Source organism: Streptopelia decaocto, assembly GCF_964273445.1.
Source record: "Streptopelia decaocto genome assembly, chromosome: 2".
Taxonomy (NCBI): domain Eukaryota; kingdom Metazoa; phylum Chordata; class Aves; order Columbiformes; family Columbidae; genus Streptopelia; species Streptopelia decaocto.
Genome location: NC_138655.1, coordinates 133,794,318 through 133,812,352, shown reverse-complemented (window position 1 = coordinate 133,812,352; position 18,035 = coordinate 133,794,318). Strand labels below are relative to the sequence as shown.

General features: G+C 38.2%; 1 protein-coding gene across 3 annotated transcripts in view; it reads right to left on the bottom strand.

Annotated features, from left to right (window-relative positions):
- The window catches only part of ETV1 (ETS variant transcription factor 1), a 67,693-nt gene extending 53,484 nt beyond the window's left edge, over window positions 1–14,209 (bottom strand). For 2 of the 3 annotated variants that reach the window (XM_082046649.1, XM_082046651.1), the window contains exons 1-5: window positions 13,675–13,805; window positions 13,024–13,157; window positions 12,158–12,245; window positions 10,318–10,365; window positions 374–427 (exon numbers count right to left, since the gene is read on the bottom strand). In XM_082046649.1, coding sequence (XP_081902775.1) covers window positions 374–427; window positions 10,318–10,365; window positions 12,158–12,245; window positions 13,024–13,068 — 235 coding nt within the window. In that variant the 5' untranslated portion in view covers window positions 13,069–13,157; window positions 13,675–13,805. Of the gene's footprint in view, window positions 1–373; window positions 428–10,317; window positions 10,366–12,157; window positions 12,246–13,023; window positions 13,158–13,674; window positions 13,806–14,152 lie in introns of those variants that run through there. The other variant, XM_082046650.1, reaches the window with a different exon arrangement.
- Window positions 14,210–18,035: the final 3,826 nt, after the last annotated feature.

Here is an 18,035-nt window from a genome sequence, read left to right as displayed (position 1 = left end):
GATTTCTGCTCAGCAGAGCTGCCTTCTCTGTCCCATAGTATCTGATCCATATCGGCTCAACACGCTCTTCTCCCCACACTATAGACACCGAAACTCCCTCCATCTCCATGTTTCTTCTCGCTTCCACGGGGCTGGCGGGTAGGAATTACAGGAGATGGCCCCTGCTAAAGGTTATACCTTCAGCCTAAATAACTTATTTTAGCCACGTATCAAAATGCCACTTGCTTTATCTGTTCATCACCTTGATGTCACTGACCGGCAATAGGAACTATCACATGACCGCAGATGACACAATAAATAACAAATACGAAGACCCAAATATAAATACACAAATATATATTTTTAAGAAAGTGACGATTCATACTATACTTACAACTTTCAGCCTGATAGTCTGGCACAAACTGCTCGTCATTGTCAGGTACCTGAGCTGAGAAAAGGAAAACAAAAAACAAACAAACAAAAAACAAAAACAAGGAAAGAATTAAAAGAAGCCATTACAGCATAAAGACTCTTGTGGTTAATTTGAAGCACAGCCAAGATTAAAACTAGGATTTTTTTTTCCTTATCATTGTTGAGTATGAAAATCAGGCAAGTGCATCATTTTACTATCAGATAAACCCTGGGGTGAAGCTGTGCGGTGCGAGCCCAGAACAGCCACGGCACGGAGCGATGGGGATGAGAGGACAGGAAGGCTGACACTGGCGCTGGCCCTGCATCGCTCCCTGCACCAGGGTCTGGACCTACCATGCCGCTGGTAAAACCCATCCGTGCTCGTTTTCAAAGTAACTGCACGGAAAGCCTGCATAAAACCAAATCCTAGTGTTTTACACTTAGGCATATTTAACCCCAAACTACCACACTTTCGGCTTCCTTAAAAGTGATTCCCATTTTTCATGGCAGTTAGCCAACACGGTAGTCCTTTTTGAGTATTTAAAACAATAACAAAAAACCCTATTTGACCCGATCACAGGATTCCTGGTTAAATGACAACATTTCAGACACTGAAAAAAAAAATAATTACTTAAAGCAGGAATCATTATATCATCCATTCACCTTGCGTAAGATCATGTCCGCTTTTAAGAAACCTTCATCACAAACTTGAGCTATAAAATACAATCGTTTCATGGTCTGTTGATACATAATTTTGTGTCTGTCGTACCACAGTTCCTTTTCATTGTATATCTAAGACATTAGCCATCTCTCATACTGTGTTGTAAACTCATTTAAACCATTTAAGTTGAAATACCATTGAAGGTGTATTATAGGTGAATACATTCAAATAACTGCAGAATATTACGCTGAGAAGTGGTGTCCTCAGAGCACAACAGGTGCTGGGTACATCCCAAGAGAGATCCAGCTTAACATCTCTGAACTTTGTCATCTTGTCTTCAACATATACTAACAAGAATCATCACAGCAAAGCCACATTAAATTATCTGTTTGAAAATATTTCACTTTACACAGTTCTTGTCTAAACACAAGCAAATAATTCATATGTTCTTAATTAAAAGTTAACATCTGCCATGATCTGGTTACCCAACAAGATTTGAGAGGTAAATACTGGTTATATAATCATGTATCGAAACTGTGACTATGACATAATTAAATATATTAAATGATAAAATGTTTACTTTACTGCTATTCAGAACACTTTGTGAGTTTAGGAAGTGTATGTTCCCCTTCACATATGTGCATTCGCTACTAGTTTTAACATAATTTCTTTTACTTAAAAATAGATACTTAATTACTCACAATTATTTTGAATGTGCACTACAGTACTCTTCATGGAACAGACCTCCGCTCCTTATTCAGGATATATTTCTAATGACTGAAGTGAGATTTTTTTTCCCGGGCAAAGAGTTCAGAATCAGGCTCATTGTACCGAAAAATTATTTGCTCTCAGTTTTAAAATAAATGTTTTAAGATCTACTGTCTTAATTGCAGCAAACACCCCTTAAGAACAAATAACCTTGGGAAATCTGCAAATACAGATTTGAAAAGAAGCTTGAGTAAGATAAATACACAAAGTGTAGTTAGCATTACTCTGAAAAAAAAAGAAGCATAGCTATTATTGCTTTGTTGTTTGGGTTTTTTTGTTGCCTTTTCTTTTTTTTTTTTTTAATAACCTATCCTTTTAGAAGAAAACAGTACCTCTGAGGACATGTTAGCTCTTCCAAGTTTGAAACTGTATGAAATACATATTTTATCAAGCCAAATATTCCCAGTATTTTTGCTGCATTTTTAAATTTTTCTTTCCTCCATACAAATCACAGGACTTTTACAAGAAATGAACTCAGGGACGACATGAGCACAAACACTAACACTCTGCAACTTCTGACATTTCATGCAGTTCACTACATGCGAATGCTAGGCATTTTCCTTACAAAAATGCCAAATATTTGACTGTCACAGAAGAATCCAATTATGAAATCAAAGTATCCTACGTAAAAATCAGTTCCTAAGGATTTCTTACATTTCCAATTGTTTTTGAAGGGCTTGTGAGCACTTTCAGAGTTAAAGTAATTGTATCAAGTAATTTCTTGTTTACAGAAGACACATCCCACACATTTTTCTTAAGCCAGCTATCATTTTCGAATGCGGCAAGGAGGCTAGTATGACTCATGTGTTATACACACACATGCATTTTTTATATATACCATTATATATATGTTATTTTGGAAATCCAGGATACCTGAAAAAGGGTAAAAGAAAACAAAATCCCTCCTGTTGAAACCGGGAGGCCACACTTAGTGACTGCAGAACTGGGACAGCAGTCTTATGTAACTTCCTAGAGCATACTCGGTGCGCGAGACTGCTTCACCAATGCTTTATTCCTGTTTCATCAGCTTAACTTGACTTACTCCAGAACAATTCCATTGTAAAGACCCATGTATATATCAGTAAATGAGGCCCTTTTTTATTTATGGGCGAAGAGTAAGAAAAAATGAAATACATCTGGTTCAACTGTCAAGGAAAAACAGTATATACTGACACTACCCCTGATTTGGTCTGGAGTAAGCAAGAAAAATAAACTTCATTCATGGATCCTCAAAATTTATGAAGGGATATTTAACAGACATCAAGGCAGACCACTTTATCAGTACTCTTGAAATAGGTGGAGAGTACGCTGTCAAATGTATTTTAAATACAATATTGACAGAGACTTAAAAGCCTCTGTAGGAAATGGAATACAGCAAGTTAGGAAGTGTTTACAAGCCTGCCAAATATAAACAAAACAAGTAACAATATCCAAAATATCAAACCCAGGAACATAAGATTTCCTGCTGGAATCTAACTTTAGCAGCATCAGTACCTTAGAAACGAGCCCACAAGCATATAGAAAGAAATTAAAAGGACCTGCTAACTGTTGGAGATGAGGACTTAAATTATTCCTTCATTTAATCAGATATTATTTTTAAACTAGCAGAACTGAAACTCACACAGGATCATATTGCCGAAATGCAAGCAACCCAATGCAATCAGCCCAATCCACAGACTTCTTCCACCAGCCTCTTGCTGTGAGAAGGCAAATCGTTGGGATACACCATGTCACTGCTCAAAGGGCTTTTGTACCTTGAGTTTGGATAATTACAGGCAGACTTTGTAGCAAATTAAACAGACAGGTAAGGACACTTCAACCTGAATGTCCGAATAACCAGCAGTGTTGCAGCCGTCTGCGCATTTATGCACATACGCCATTCATTTCCTGTTTTCTTTTATTCACAAATAATGCAATTCAGCAAGGCGGCCATAAAATCTCCATTGGTCTTCTGTTAACATACTCAACATAAGACACAATGCATAAATCACCAAAACTCTTTTTTTTTTTTTTTTTTTTACTTTGCCATTCAGACGAAAATTGAAAAAGATACCTGAAATGATCATCTAAGTGAATGAGAATATTTCCCTGAGCTACTTAATTATGGGGGTTTGAGAAGGCAAGTATATTCCAAAAGACTAATAAAAGGTTTTGAAGGATATTAAGCACATGGCTTTTACTGCTAATAGCAGAAGCAGCCACATTAGTTCATTCCACATTCAGAGCCATCAAGACTCAGACTCCTGAAGCAGACAACATCTGCAGCATAAGCCATCCAGCTCAGTCTAGATTATTACCAAAAGTTTTATTTTTTCTTCTGATTATAGCTATAATGTCTCAAGAGGATTTGGGAAGTGTACAGAAATGTTAATGACTATCTTGAGGATGTTATCAGTTTAGATTTTACGGTTTCACTACCTACTGAGTTAAAATCAGTTTGCCAAAAGCAAGCATTCACAGCACAAAAATACTTAATACTCGTTTGTAGTTTTCAGAGCTTTAAAAAGCTTTTGAAAAGCTGAACTGACAGCACGTTTTACAAAGGGAAAGCAAACTGGGGAAAAAAAAAGTTTAAAACTAGGGCCCGTTAGCTTGCTTTCATTACAAGTAAGCAAAAAATAAAAAGTGCCCATTAACAAGCATCCAGGACAAAAGGAGTTAATATTTAATTAAAACCAGCTCTATCCACTGTAACAATGACCTGGAGCCAAACAAGGCAGAAGATGTATGAGTCATTCTTTCTGCCAGTGAATGAGACAGCTGATCTCCGAAGCAATTCCTCAAGACAAGCAGTCAGAACTGGAGTTCTGCCTCCATTCACAAAAACACAGTCCAGCATGAACCATGTGGCCCCAACCACAAGCTTTTCATGTCACACCCTTCCAGAAAGCTACAGCAAAGTAAACTTGAACTCTAGGCATAAACACATTGATTTCACTGCTTTGTCTCAAGATGCAGTGCAGACCTGCTGAGGAACGTATTTAATAAATGAAAAGTTAAGCGAACTATAAAAGGCTTAAATTTAACTCTTCCTTCTCAAAATCACAAACTGCTTCCAAAAGCTCAGCTGCACTCCAGGGAAAGGTGTTCCTGTTTAAAAAAAAAAAAAAAACAACAAAGCAAAACAAAACAAAAAAAACTTTCCAGAAAAACAAGAAGCTGCAAACCTCCTCGCTTCACTTAAAACTTTATTTTGGGTAGCAGAACACTTCCTGCGGTATTGTGTTCTCTGACCTCACGCTTCACTTTTAGAGCTAAGAGTAATTTGTTTTAAAATATCAATGATTTATTCAAAGTGGCAAAAGAAACTGAAATTGGCAGGAAATTATATATGAACAGTAGTATTTTGGCTTCAGCTAAAATAAGACTTCAGGCCTCAACAGTAAGGAGTCTATTGAGTTTTCTTTGACTCATTGTCACTTCTGAATATCAGAGAGATTGTATAAATTTTAAGTATTCCTGAAAGAGCAGGGCGGCAGGGGGGGGAATGTTTTGGGTGGTGCTTGCTTTTTTTTTTTTTTTTTTCCTATGGGAACAACTGTTTCTAACAAAGGAACATTCAGAAGGCAAAACAGTGACAAATTTCAAGATGGTGAAAAAATATTATTTCCCATAAGCACCGGATTTGCTGTCAAAACAACCCCAAACCCTTTTTACATACAGTGAGATGCTCTGACTAATAAACTTATATGCAGTTCAAAACTAGCTCCAGATCTCAAAATTCTTCCTTATGTGAATAATTCCTAGGAATATGAAGATGGGTTTGCAGAATCTGCTCTTCATTTGCTGCTATACTAAAAATGAGAAAAAAGTTAACTAAAAGAACACTCGCATTTGACATTTTGCTACATCCCTCATGGTTCGCAAACCCCACTACGCCTTTGAAAATTACTATTTTGAGTAAAAGGCATATATTTTTCGACTAAACAGAAAAGAAAGTTAAAAAGTTTACTACTACATAGACTTTCAGACTTGGAGATTTCTGGTGGTTTTATTTCTTTTGGATTTCTTTTTAAAAGAACATCCCCTCCATTTCTCCCCCTTTTTGTCTCATCTAACTTTTCTCATTGCTAGTGCACAGATATTTAACAAGTTATAAGTATGTGAAAGCCAGATCTGCCAGATCACTAGAACAAAAAATTAAAAAAAAAAAAAGGCAGCTATTTTGTGCATGACAAAATCCAAAATAAAAATATTTTCACTGTGTTTTAGAGCGTCTGACCCCATCAGACATATTGTAGCCATGGAGGTATTAAATTATAATTTCTTGACTATTTTTGCTCCTGTAAAAACATGGATAGTTATTGAATATGGCTACATAGCATTTGCTTTACACTGGGTAAATTTTACAAGTTTCTGGCAGAGGCAAGCTAGTTAGTCAGAGCAAGCTGCTATGCATCTTCACTGATTTAAACAAAGTCGCTCTAACTAGACCAGTATTTGAAGATCTAGTACTTTCTTTATCAAAAATAATCCTTTGAGAACTAGAAACTACTTATTGTCATATCTACTAATTTAAGAAATAAACCAGAAGTCAGCACCAACTTACACATCACCGCAACACTGGTACATCCTTCATGATAGCAGAGGGCAGAAACTTACTTACAAAAGTTCATTCCAAACTGGGATAATAATTATTTGAGAGAAATAACTTACATGCAGATACCAAAAAGTGGCTTTTAAATACTGGTAGGTTGTAGTAGCCATCCACTAAATGTAGCTAAACGGCAGTAGAGGCATGAACGCGTTACCTGTAACTATTATTTCAAAGCATTTACTGCTCATTTATCTTTTTGTATTTTTTCAAGTCACCAAAATAACATTGTATTTTCCAGTTTATTACCATCTGAGAAGTGTATTATTTATTGCTCTAAGAAACAGCTCGAGCACATAAATTCATTATTTGTCTTTGCTTGGGATGCCTTTTATGTATTTTTAACAAGCTATAGGAGAAACTAGTACCTAAAAAGGTTGTTTGAAATAAAAATCTGGCTTTTGTTGATCTATTATACCCCTAAAACCAAATGCTTTTACCATGGAAAGGACACTAAGAATTTGTTCCCTTTCTTCATTTTATGCCAGAATGGGAAATTACAGCTATCATGATGAGATAACATTAGATTAATATTTGAACCATTTTTTATCTGCCAAAACCAATCTGATTCCAAATATACAGAATCAATAAAGTCATTTTATAATATTATCATAACAAAATGTTGCCATCAAGTTATTTAAATATAAAACAAAAGATAATGTCTGAATAATATTTGCCTTGGTTAGCAATAGGCAATTTTAACTATTTCCTTTCAAGTTTGAAAGCTGAAACAACTCTTAAAGGCTTCTCACTTTCAATTTCTGACATAAGGAAATAATTATAATCTATCTTCTGTCCAGCATAACAATTGACATGAGGAAACCTTATTCAGAGTAAGTTTCACATTAAAATAATTTAGATTCTTTCTTACACATTTAATACTACACAGAGAAAGGAGCAAAACTCATGTCCTTATAATCTAGTATGCAACTCGTGGAATACATTTGTAAGTTTTCTGTAAGTAGTATTCAGCTTGTTAATTATGAAGTAATAAAATATTAAAGAGGTTACTGGATTGTTTACATTTTTGATTAATTCTTTAACACATGTGAACCTCCCACTATTTTCAACGGGAAACAAATACATTTCTTTCGTGTTTACTTCTTTACCACCAACTTGTCACAGGTGACACTAACTGTAAAAATCTCCAGGCTAAAATATCTGATGTAGTAAGGATAGCTTCAGGAAAAGCAAAACAAATAAATCCACAAGCATTTTTTGTGTGTTATAAAATCCAACTCACTTTCTTCTCCTAACTACTAAGTAGATTTTTGACCTGGTTACTCCCCAGTGGGGATCTGAACTCGTGGGAGAAACCTGGTCAGCTGCCACTGCTTTTCTTAAAAAGGGTCAAGATGTTTTAAAATTTCATGGTCATTTCCCTGGCTCCAGAGCATTATGAAAAGAAATATGTAAACATTACTGATGCTGCCAAATTGGCAGACTTCTAGCCTGTGAAGGTCCAGAAGAACATAAATGGACACATCTAGCAATGGGTAAACAAGTCTGATTTCAAAATCTGTTTCCTGGCTAAGCTCATCCATGTAGACACTCGAGCAGAACAACAATATATTCTCAAACACTAGTATACTGGAAAGACTACCAAAAGTTGTTTTGGGTGGGTTTTTTCTAACAAAAATTTGAGATCAAGTTAATAGCTCAATACTTGATTTTCTCATCTTGACTTTTTATCTCAGTTTTAGGTTAGTCTTCAGAAAAGCTGTGAAAAGTTTGTGTTTTGTGGAACAGCTAAGACCACGGCGTGGCCTGAAACACATAGGTTTCTTAAAATATTTCTAGAACACTGAAAAATCTGTAATATTAATTTGTAATATGCTGTGGAAAAATGTAACATTCTTTAGCTTTATTATCCTCTGCTACATGAAAAGGCAACTTTTTTTTTTTCATTTTTAAATACTTACCAGATGATGCTATCTGCTTTTACAAAGCTTCCTCAACCTAGCTGGCGCAGGACTAGACACCTTTCTCTCTCAAAACCTATCTACATTTATTAAGTGAAACAGACTCAGCTAAAGAGGAAAAAAGGGCTTTCAAAATATTCATTCTAGTTTAAAATAAGCAGTGCCTCCAGAATAAAAATCACCATTACAGAAATTTATGTACCTGCAGAAATTATTAAATCAGTTTTACATTCCTTATTATTTTTCAAACTTACATTATTATCTGTACATGCATTATGAATCTGCCTGTATTTTTCTGATTAATGATCAAAGAAATTTAATCATTTTCAGAAACAAAAACCTCCACGCCAGTGAAAAATCAAACTAAAAGTTCTCCTCTCAATCAAAAAATAGTATCTTTTGAGTAGTATTTTAACATACTGCTGGCTTGTTAGAGTGAATGAGATAATACAAAATAAAGAGATCCTCAGAAAAACTACCACAGGGAGACAGTTACAGTTGTACCTGATCATTATACTACAAAATGATCTTAGTACAGGACATTCTGTTTTCAGTTATTAGGAAAGGACCTTATTAATTCATAAAAATATATGCTCTGATCCACTGATTTAAAGAGGACTTTTTCATTATATACTGAATGATCACATGCTAAGAATAATGCTAGAAGAATAAAAAGGTCAGCAAAATTAACAATACCCCACAACTTGCTTATATGTTAAGAACTTGACTAATTATATATAAAGCTGTTAAAACAAAAATCAGTATGCAGGCAAGTTGTCCTCAGCAGTATTTCCCTTTTTCTATGAAAACCAGCAGTAAGCAACTCACCCCAACATCCCTCCTTTCCTAAAAAAGCATAACATCTATTCTATAAACAACTATGCATAGTCCAGTACATTATAAAAATCTAACATACGTGAATACTCACATTCATTTAAATCAGGATAAATTTAGAGAGATTATGTTAACTTGCACCAAAATCATGTTTATTTCAGATGCAGAAGTTTACATAAAAATTTCAACCAGAAATATTGAGAACAGACAATGCATAAGAATGTTTATGTTTGAAATAAGCAGCACTGTAAATATCAAAGGAAAAATGAAAATATTGCTGAAGAGAACAAATACACTTCAACAAACAGAAAACTACCTTGCATTCTATTAAAGTTCTCTTAACATAGCAGCTCATTTTTTGTTATTAAATGAATCTCTCAACATCTACTCTAAATTCAGATTTCTACATTATTGTTCTTAAACCTTCTCTCTTGAGTAGAATGTGCTCTGCAAGATTATTTGAAATACTTAAAAGCACAAGCAGGTGTAAAACAGACTGATGTCAGTTTTCTAATCACATAGTACACAAATCTCACAACTACAAATACGAAGATAAAAATAACATGCAAAATATTTAAAGGTTTCTGGAAAAAAAAATAAAAGTACTTTTTAAGTATTCCATACACACCTAATGCTCTGTGTTGTGAACAAGGTGGAAAGAAGACACTTGCACTTAAATCTTGAAGCATCCCGTCCCGATGAACCCAGAGAAACTAATTTCTGCCATCAGAAAAGTACTCCACCAGAACACCAAATAATTATATGTGCTGCTCTAAAGGAAACGGCAAGCCCAGTTCTGGCTGTATGTAGTCTCTCGAGGTACAATAATATAAACCTGATCAATTGCAATTAAAATCTGAACAGAGGCTTAGAAGTTGAAGTCTTGGTGCATTAGTTCTTGCCAAAAGCAGATGTGATTGTGAGCTGGAAGCAATTTCTCCTGGTAATTTGTGATGACACTGGGTAGAGCAGCCCCAGAGTCCCCAAAGACAAACTCATCAGAGGCTCTAATGTATGCATGACACATGAGGTGGCTCTTTTAGAGCTCAATTAATTGGGCTGAACATTAAGACAGCAAGTTCAGGACTTTTTTTTTTTTTCCCTCCAGAGTTGTTTTTCCTCTTTTTACAAGCAGTTTTTTCCCTTACCTTCTGCAAGCCATGTCTCCTGTAATTGGCTCAGATCTTGAAAGAGTTCTGCAAAAAGATGAAGACATGGATAAGACTCAAACCTTTAATCTCTTTGTAAGATTAAAATATGCTCAAAAATGTATTTTTCCTGATGAACAATGTACATGAATTCTGTTTTGGCCAGTCAAACATACAGACAAGGTAGGTATTTTTGGGTTGCAGCTAATGGTTTTTCTCCACTTGTTAACAAAAAAGAAGTAATTACTGTACTATTTTATCAATTCCCAAAATACCAGCCAGAATCTTAACCAAGTTCTATAGTATAAAAGGCTCATTCAGCAATACATAGAAACGTCTAAAATTGTAATTTTTCTTACAGGTGAACTATTTCCCCTTATACAATTCAGGCCTCCGCTTGCAATATCTGCCCCAGATAAAGCTATAAAGCTCCCTCGGACCTCAGCAAGAGTTCTGCCTGAGCAATGACCGACTATTTTTGTGAGTCGAGTCGTAAACATTATATAAAATTTTGAAACAAAGACCTGGGATGCTGCAATAGTAAACAGAAATGGGAAGCCCTTTGTACTTCCCCTTATGTTTTTATGTATGACAAGAGAATCACCAGTATTTCCTCTATTCTATACTCACTGTACTTCTTTAAAGTGAAATCACTTTCTCCATGGACTGAGTTTTGCAGCAGCTTATCTTTTTTCTGCAACTCACTGAACTCAATTGCTTATAATGGGTGTAAAACTGGGCAGCATTCGGCTTACTTGCAAAGCTCAGAAACTCAATTATGAAAATTCTGTTTACTAAGACTAAGTGGGATATTTGAACTGACAAATGGTTTATTTTTAATTTACTGTATTTTGAGAGAGACTTCCTCTTTTATGAATGCTGACAGATAGCTATTTAAACACACTTAAATGACAGAGGCTATTCATTTACCCTGTGGACTGCTACCTCATGTTCATGTCTGGAAATCATTTAATTGAAAATTAGAAAGTTGCCTTCTTTTCAATTTACGCTAGAATAAAATTTCCAAACAAGTATGTAGAGATTTTGAAAAGTGTATCAATATGTCCTCACCCAATAAGATTTATAAAGGGGTAAGCTGCAGGGCCCTATATGCCTTCCAATATGCCTTACATACTTAGAAGGGCGTAGGCGCAGCATCTATACTGACAGTAACCTAAAGAAGTGTTAACAGCTATTGCTAGACTACAATTCTCAAACTACAGTCATGTGAGCAGCAACCTATGGGAACAAGTTACAAATCTTTGGCCATACAAAACTTCCTCCACTCTAGAATTCTTTAATTGAGTTCCCCAGGCTTTTTAACCCTACCAGTGTTACACAGCAATAGAAACAGGCTACCAGACACCTGGAGCCTGACCCTACAGAAAAGCCAGAGTGAAAACCAACAGTCTCTACACAAGCATTATCATGCCTGCTGCCGCCAGTGAATGCACACCAGTGAAAAGGATGTTAAAAGATCGGAGCAATGAGGAAAAGCCCTGAACCTCGAGAGGCCTGGAGGTGAAAAAGCCAGGTGCCGTGACTTGTGTCGGATGCTGCAAAGGCTTGGCCTCAGTGCACGATATCCATGTGCCACATGTGCAGTAGTACCTCAAATGCAACAGGCTAAGTCAAGGAAAGAACACCAACTTCATCAGTTTATTGCCTTTGCCAGTTTGTTTTGCAGTAGTAAATGCAATTTTCTTGTCTTGTTTATTCAGATTGATCCAGGTATATTTATCTCCAAAATAAATAAATAAATAGCTCTCAAAAAGCTTTTCTGCATTAGTAAGTAAGTGGGGGGGGGATAAGGGGGGGAACAGGGGGAACAAGCCCTCACCTTCTGAATCATGAGCCAGGTCTCTGTTAATGAATTTTCTTTTCCTGACATTTGTCGGTCTCTCATTACAGTTTCTCCCACGCGGATTCTATAAACAGGAAAGATCAGTTACTTCAGAAATCTGAGGGTTGGTTGGTTGGTGGTTTGTTGTTTTGTTTTTTTTTTCATTTAATCAAGAATACTCAAAGCTGGCATGAATTCTTTACATTTTCAAACAGGGAAACGATCGGCTTCTGCCTCTAATTTCTAGCAAAAGGTATTGCTGAGCACCTAACATTCTCTGAAAGATTCCTGTGTCTAAATGCAACATATTTTTATGTATGTATCTATGTAAACATCTATTTATACGGATACATATATAATGTGTTCAAGCAGCAACACAATACCATGTATTTTTAGCATCTAAAGTACACAAACCTACACAATAGCATATAAATCCCCTCTGCACAAGCTACGCAGGAGAATCCAGATATAAAATTATAATAGACTGCTTTGTTTCTCCGTGTTACTTATAACATGTTTGCAAAGTCCTGAAAGAAAAAGAAATGTTAACGTTTGCCTCAAGTTCATTCTTCTGAGTGTTGCAGGCAAATGCAGCCAGAAACTTTGAATGCAGCTGCTGCTGCTCTTGCCTCTCTCATCTGCTAATCATGTGCATGATTTTTTAACCATCTCAAAACTGTCTTTTAAAGAACATGATGCTTTATTGAAAGATCTAAGAAAATAGGCTCATCCTGCAGGCAAATCTCCCAGATGAAGAGTCGTCCCTACAGCAATAACAAAGCAGATACTCAGTCTGTGAAACTCCCCCACAGAAATAAGTCGTAGTCAAGTTTACAAACACCAACTTTGAACCGATCACTCACATTGGTGACCATGTAAGGCACTTGCTGGTCATAAAATCCATCCATTCTGCAGCTCTTCCACAAGTCTTAGCTCAGTGTTTTATTTACTGGGCATTTGATCTGGAGATTTCCTCGGGATCTGGACTCCAACCAGCCTAGAGGGGAACACAAGATGGCTTTTAGATTTAGGAAAAAAAAAAAAAAAAAAAAAAAGCCATGAATGAACTGCTTGAATTTGCATAGCTAATTAACCTCAAAGAGTCCCATTCATAAAAACAACCCTCCCTTCTCTGCCTTCACCTGGGTTACACGCTTCTGCCAGGAAAACACGGAGCAAAAGCACTTCGAGGCAGCAGCAGAAAGCGAGGCGAGAGGCTGGGGTTTATTTACACTCCCCGCCGTATCCCCCGGGCGATCCGCGCAAGTGGCAGCCCCGACTCTGGCAAACGTGTGCTCAACTCGTAATGGCGAACGGCGGGGCTGGCCGCGCACCTCACGGCAGCGGCGGCGGCAGCGCCCGCCAGCCGCAGCCACGCACACCCCCCTAAACACCCCCCCACACCCCCCCACACGCACCCCCGCACCGAGCCACCTTCTCCCCCAGGCTCGCTTTTGCAGCCCACCGCCAGGCAATCCTGCGGGGCGGCGGACAAAGTTGCGGGGAAGACCCACCTGAAGGCCACGCGCGGCGATCGGCTGCAAAAAATTCCCTCCAAATTTAATAAAAACATTAATTATTCCCCGGCACTTCCCCCTTGGAAGCAGCGAGCGCCACTGACAGAGCTCAATCCCGTGGTTTTTCCTCTCCTCCTCCTCCAGGGGCCCCCGAGCCGCGCCGGCGGATCCCCGCCGCCCATTGGCTCCCCGCGCCCCCCGCCGGATCGCCGGATCGCCGCGCCGCCCGCCCCGGCCCCGGCCCCGGCCCCGCCGCCAGCGCGGGGGGCGAGTCTCCGTGCTCCCCTCGGCTCCGCTGCCGGGGGTGTGGGGGGGGAGGTCGGAAATCGCAACTCGGATGCGCGGCGGTGCCGCCACGCAGGCACACCGTGTCCACGACACCCCCCGAGTGACGAGGCAACCCCCTCCCCTCACATAATTTATTTTAAAAAGTAAAGTTTGGCCTCTCGTGTTAAAAGCAAAACGACATCCTCACCCACACACACACGCGCGCCTTTTCTGGTGGCAGAGCAGTCCCGCAAAACTTCGCGGGAGCCCAGAGGTGAGGGAGAGGTGAGCGCGGCGACAGGCTCAAGCCACAGCGGCAGGGGCTGCACCGCTCCGTTGGGATCTGGCGGCATCCCAGGGCTGTTGGTCGTGGGGTTTTTTTGGTTTGGGTTTGTTTTTTTTTTTCCTTTTTCACTGAATCATAGAAAGCAATGGTTATTTGTACTAGGATGACATAATTTCTAGGTTTTGTGGACATATTTTGGCAGCATCCAGGCACTGGATCTAGATTGAGGGTTTTTTTGTTTTGGTTTGAGTTTGTTTTTTTTTGGGGGGTGCAATGGTGCCAAAACCTATCAAGCTCAGGATTTCTGAGGACTTCTGAAAGAAAGTGAGCTTTTTTTCTCTGTATAGAGGGACTGTTGGAGGGCAGTGTCCAAAACCTGCTTTTTCTAAACTGCCAAAATGTACCAAAGCAGACTGTGTGGTTTCATATAACAGCTATATTTGTCCTTTCTTTGAGCACTGAATTCCAGGTATCACAGCAATCAGGTGGTAAATTTAGGTATTGATGACGTCGTCTTGCTGTGTGATATGAAGTTTCAGATTTTTATGATCTGATGTAGTTCAGCAATTAACAGGCAGAGCCCCAAGCTAGCAAATCCAGCTTTACCCTCAGCCCTTCCTGAGGGTTTTATTTACAGCTAAGGGTGTAAACGCAACTAAAGAAACCTGCTTTTACATAAATCGTATGCAGTAGTAGTAACAATATTCAGGTTACTTCTTCTATACTAACTTTGTTTTTTCAAAGTTACAGTTGTTTCACTACACCGTATTCTGGAGCATATTACATTCTGCCACAACCATTCCCCTTTTCTCCTTTCTGATCTCACTGTTCATACTCGCCACTTACCCTGTCCAGCCAAGGAAGAGGAAAGCACCATGTTCCTGCCACTTCTGTCCTTCCCATGCTGCCTTGTCAGGGAAAATTTTCACCACCAGCAGCTTGTTTTCTGTGTTCTTGCTGCTTGTGTTTCCACACGTGCAATCCAGCATTCCTGGAATTACAAGAAAGTAATGATATTCTCAATGTTGTATAAATCTATAATCATTTTATTGTGTTCTTGGCCACATCTCTTGAGTTGCTACTCCTGTAAGCCACTCTTGTGATGTAATTGTGGAATAAAACTCTGCCAAATGCTCCAGGTATAAATGAAATTTCCTGGGTAATGAGGCCATCGTTTTCTTATTTATACCCATATCCAGACTAAAGCAGCTGCTGAGCCAGGGATGATGGCCTTGTGGGAGGGCTGTGGCTACAGATCTGTCCCTGGGGAGCACGTGACCACTTTAACCCCTGGACCAGCAGAGCTGATGAAGCTACTGTCTCCAGTTGTCCACGCCACCCTGCCAAGTGGATGTCTGAGCCACTCATCGACCATTTCCAGAAGCGCTAGGCTTTACCACATACTCTTCTAAACCAAAATCAGTGATGAATTATCGTTAAGCAGCGCACTAAAAATTGTCAGTGTGTCAGTCAGACAAAGCCAATTAAGCCAGCCCCAACTGAAGTTTCCAAGGGACCTTGTACCCACCAGATACTAGGTACACACCTGTGGCATTTGGACCACTGGATCCCATCTTGCGCTTCCCTACACCACAGCCTCACAGGCTGCTGGCACAGCACCTTGGCCACCTTTCAGCACATTCCCCACCATGGCCACATGTTTGGCACCCCAGTTTATGGAGCTGCGGGAGGTTGGCACTCTGTAACAGCCAAGATCTTTGTGCTCCCAGTTGGGCCGTAACTCCAGGAGAAGCTGTGACTTAAAGGTGTCCTGGCAGCAGATGAGCCGTATTGCTTGCTGTCACTTCTCACACCACATGCCTCTTCTTCCCTCCTCCCCCAACTGGTCCTTTCAGGCATGCTGGGGGGAACGGAAGAGTAAAGCTGTTTTGAAGTCCTCTTCATCCTCATCTCTCTTCATGCACTATGCTGAGTGGTACTCAGAGAAACTTCATTAACTATTAAGAGGTAGATGCTTACAGGAAAGAAAAAAAAAAGCAACCCACATATCTACTGGCAACCCACTCAAAGCTCTGTGTGCACAAACGCAGTCTTGTGCCATCACCAGTCAGACCTCTCTTGCAGGTGAACTGGTGCAGCCACAGTAATTATTTTGTAACTTTGCATGTTTGTCCAAAATTCTTGCAGCTTTGTTTTACTTCTTTAATAAAGTTTTAAGGTTTTCACTACTATTTTCAGGAAACAGTAGTCTTAAATATATATATTTTTTTAAATAAACCTTTTAGAAAACTAAAAAGTAACCTCAAAATCACTTGGTTTTTTACTTGAAAAGACTGAAGAGCTTTACCAAGTTGAAAACATTCTGAAAAATGTGCTGAATTTGTTTTACTAGAAAAAATAGTTTTAAAAATTCAGCTTTTTTAATGTTACTGCTTTACAAGCAAGATATTTGTGTTCTTTTAGAAACAGACATGTTCAATTACACTACAAAGCTTCACTATATATTGAAAATTATATATTATTTCATTTTCATAATGTGTATGTATACTTCACATACTTATCTAAAAGAGGACAATGATATATTTCTTGCTTGATTTGACACACTATGGAGCTAGAAATAATTGCTGTAACATAAAAACCAGAAATAAATCCAGGCAGACAGAGCAAAGAGAAGATTTTATAAACTCTGGTTTTCCTGGAAAATGTGAGAAGAATTTAACCACATTTTCAAATAAAGAAAAAAAAATCATAATCCAATAGGATAAAATCTAAATTCAATATGGAAAAAAAAATAACACAAACTGACTTAATAACAAGACAGAGAGTTACCCTCAAAAATGCTTTATACTGAAAAAAAAACAAACAAACCTTTCTGACATCTTTGTAAAATTATATATACATCAAAGAAGATCCTTCAGTAGAAGGATAGTCACAGTTGAAATGTAAGAGGCAAGTATATTTCAAAACAACATTCAGTTTAAAAAATCCCACTTGTTTTTCTGAAATTGTTTAGCCTAACCATTCCTTCCAGGCATTTCCTCAGTAAAGGTGATGTACTTATGGGCCTGATATACAACAAAAGGGTTGCCCATGCCGTCAATCCGAACAACTGTTGAGCAGCAACTTTTAAAACATGGTCTATAGCAGACTCAGTAAAATAACAACTAAACGTGTGACCGACTACAGCAAAACCATGAAAACCGAATGAGATTTCTGTCTGGAAAATTAACCCTTGACCACATTCTAACCTCCTGATGCTGACTCTTTCAGCAGGTTAACAGTGCTTATCTTATTGTGACACTACTGGCATACAACAAAGTAGTATATAATAGCAAAATTCAAAAGAAAAAAACAGAGGAATGAATAGTGCAGATACCTGCCTAACAGCAGAGCTTTTTGTAAAGCTTTTGATTCAAATGCAGCATCAAGGAGTGAACCCTAAATTAAGAAAAAAGAAAGTACCAGTAGGAAGAAAACACATACATACACTAAACTATCAGAGGTGGAGTTTACATGCAAACAAGGATCTTCAAAGAAAGGAGGAAAGAAAACAAAGAAGTAATCGCAGTTTGACTGGTTTTAGCGTATGGATTAATAACATATTGCCTATGTCATTGTAATTTAGAACTAGCATTGTGCAAACCTAGAGACCCCCATAAATAACTGTGTTTACATGCCCATTTACCTGGCAACGCAATGAAATGCAACTTTTAGTAAACCTTTTATGCTAGCCAGGAAAACAAAAATTAAGATATTCCACAAACAGTGCAAGAAAACAAAAGACAAATCAAATTTTTTATTGCAGAAAGGCGAAAAGCAAATTTGCTTTAATAATATTTTCAGC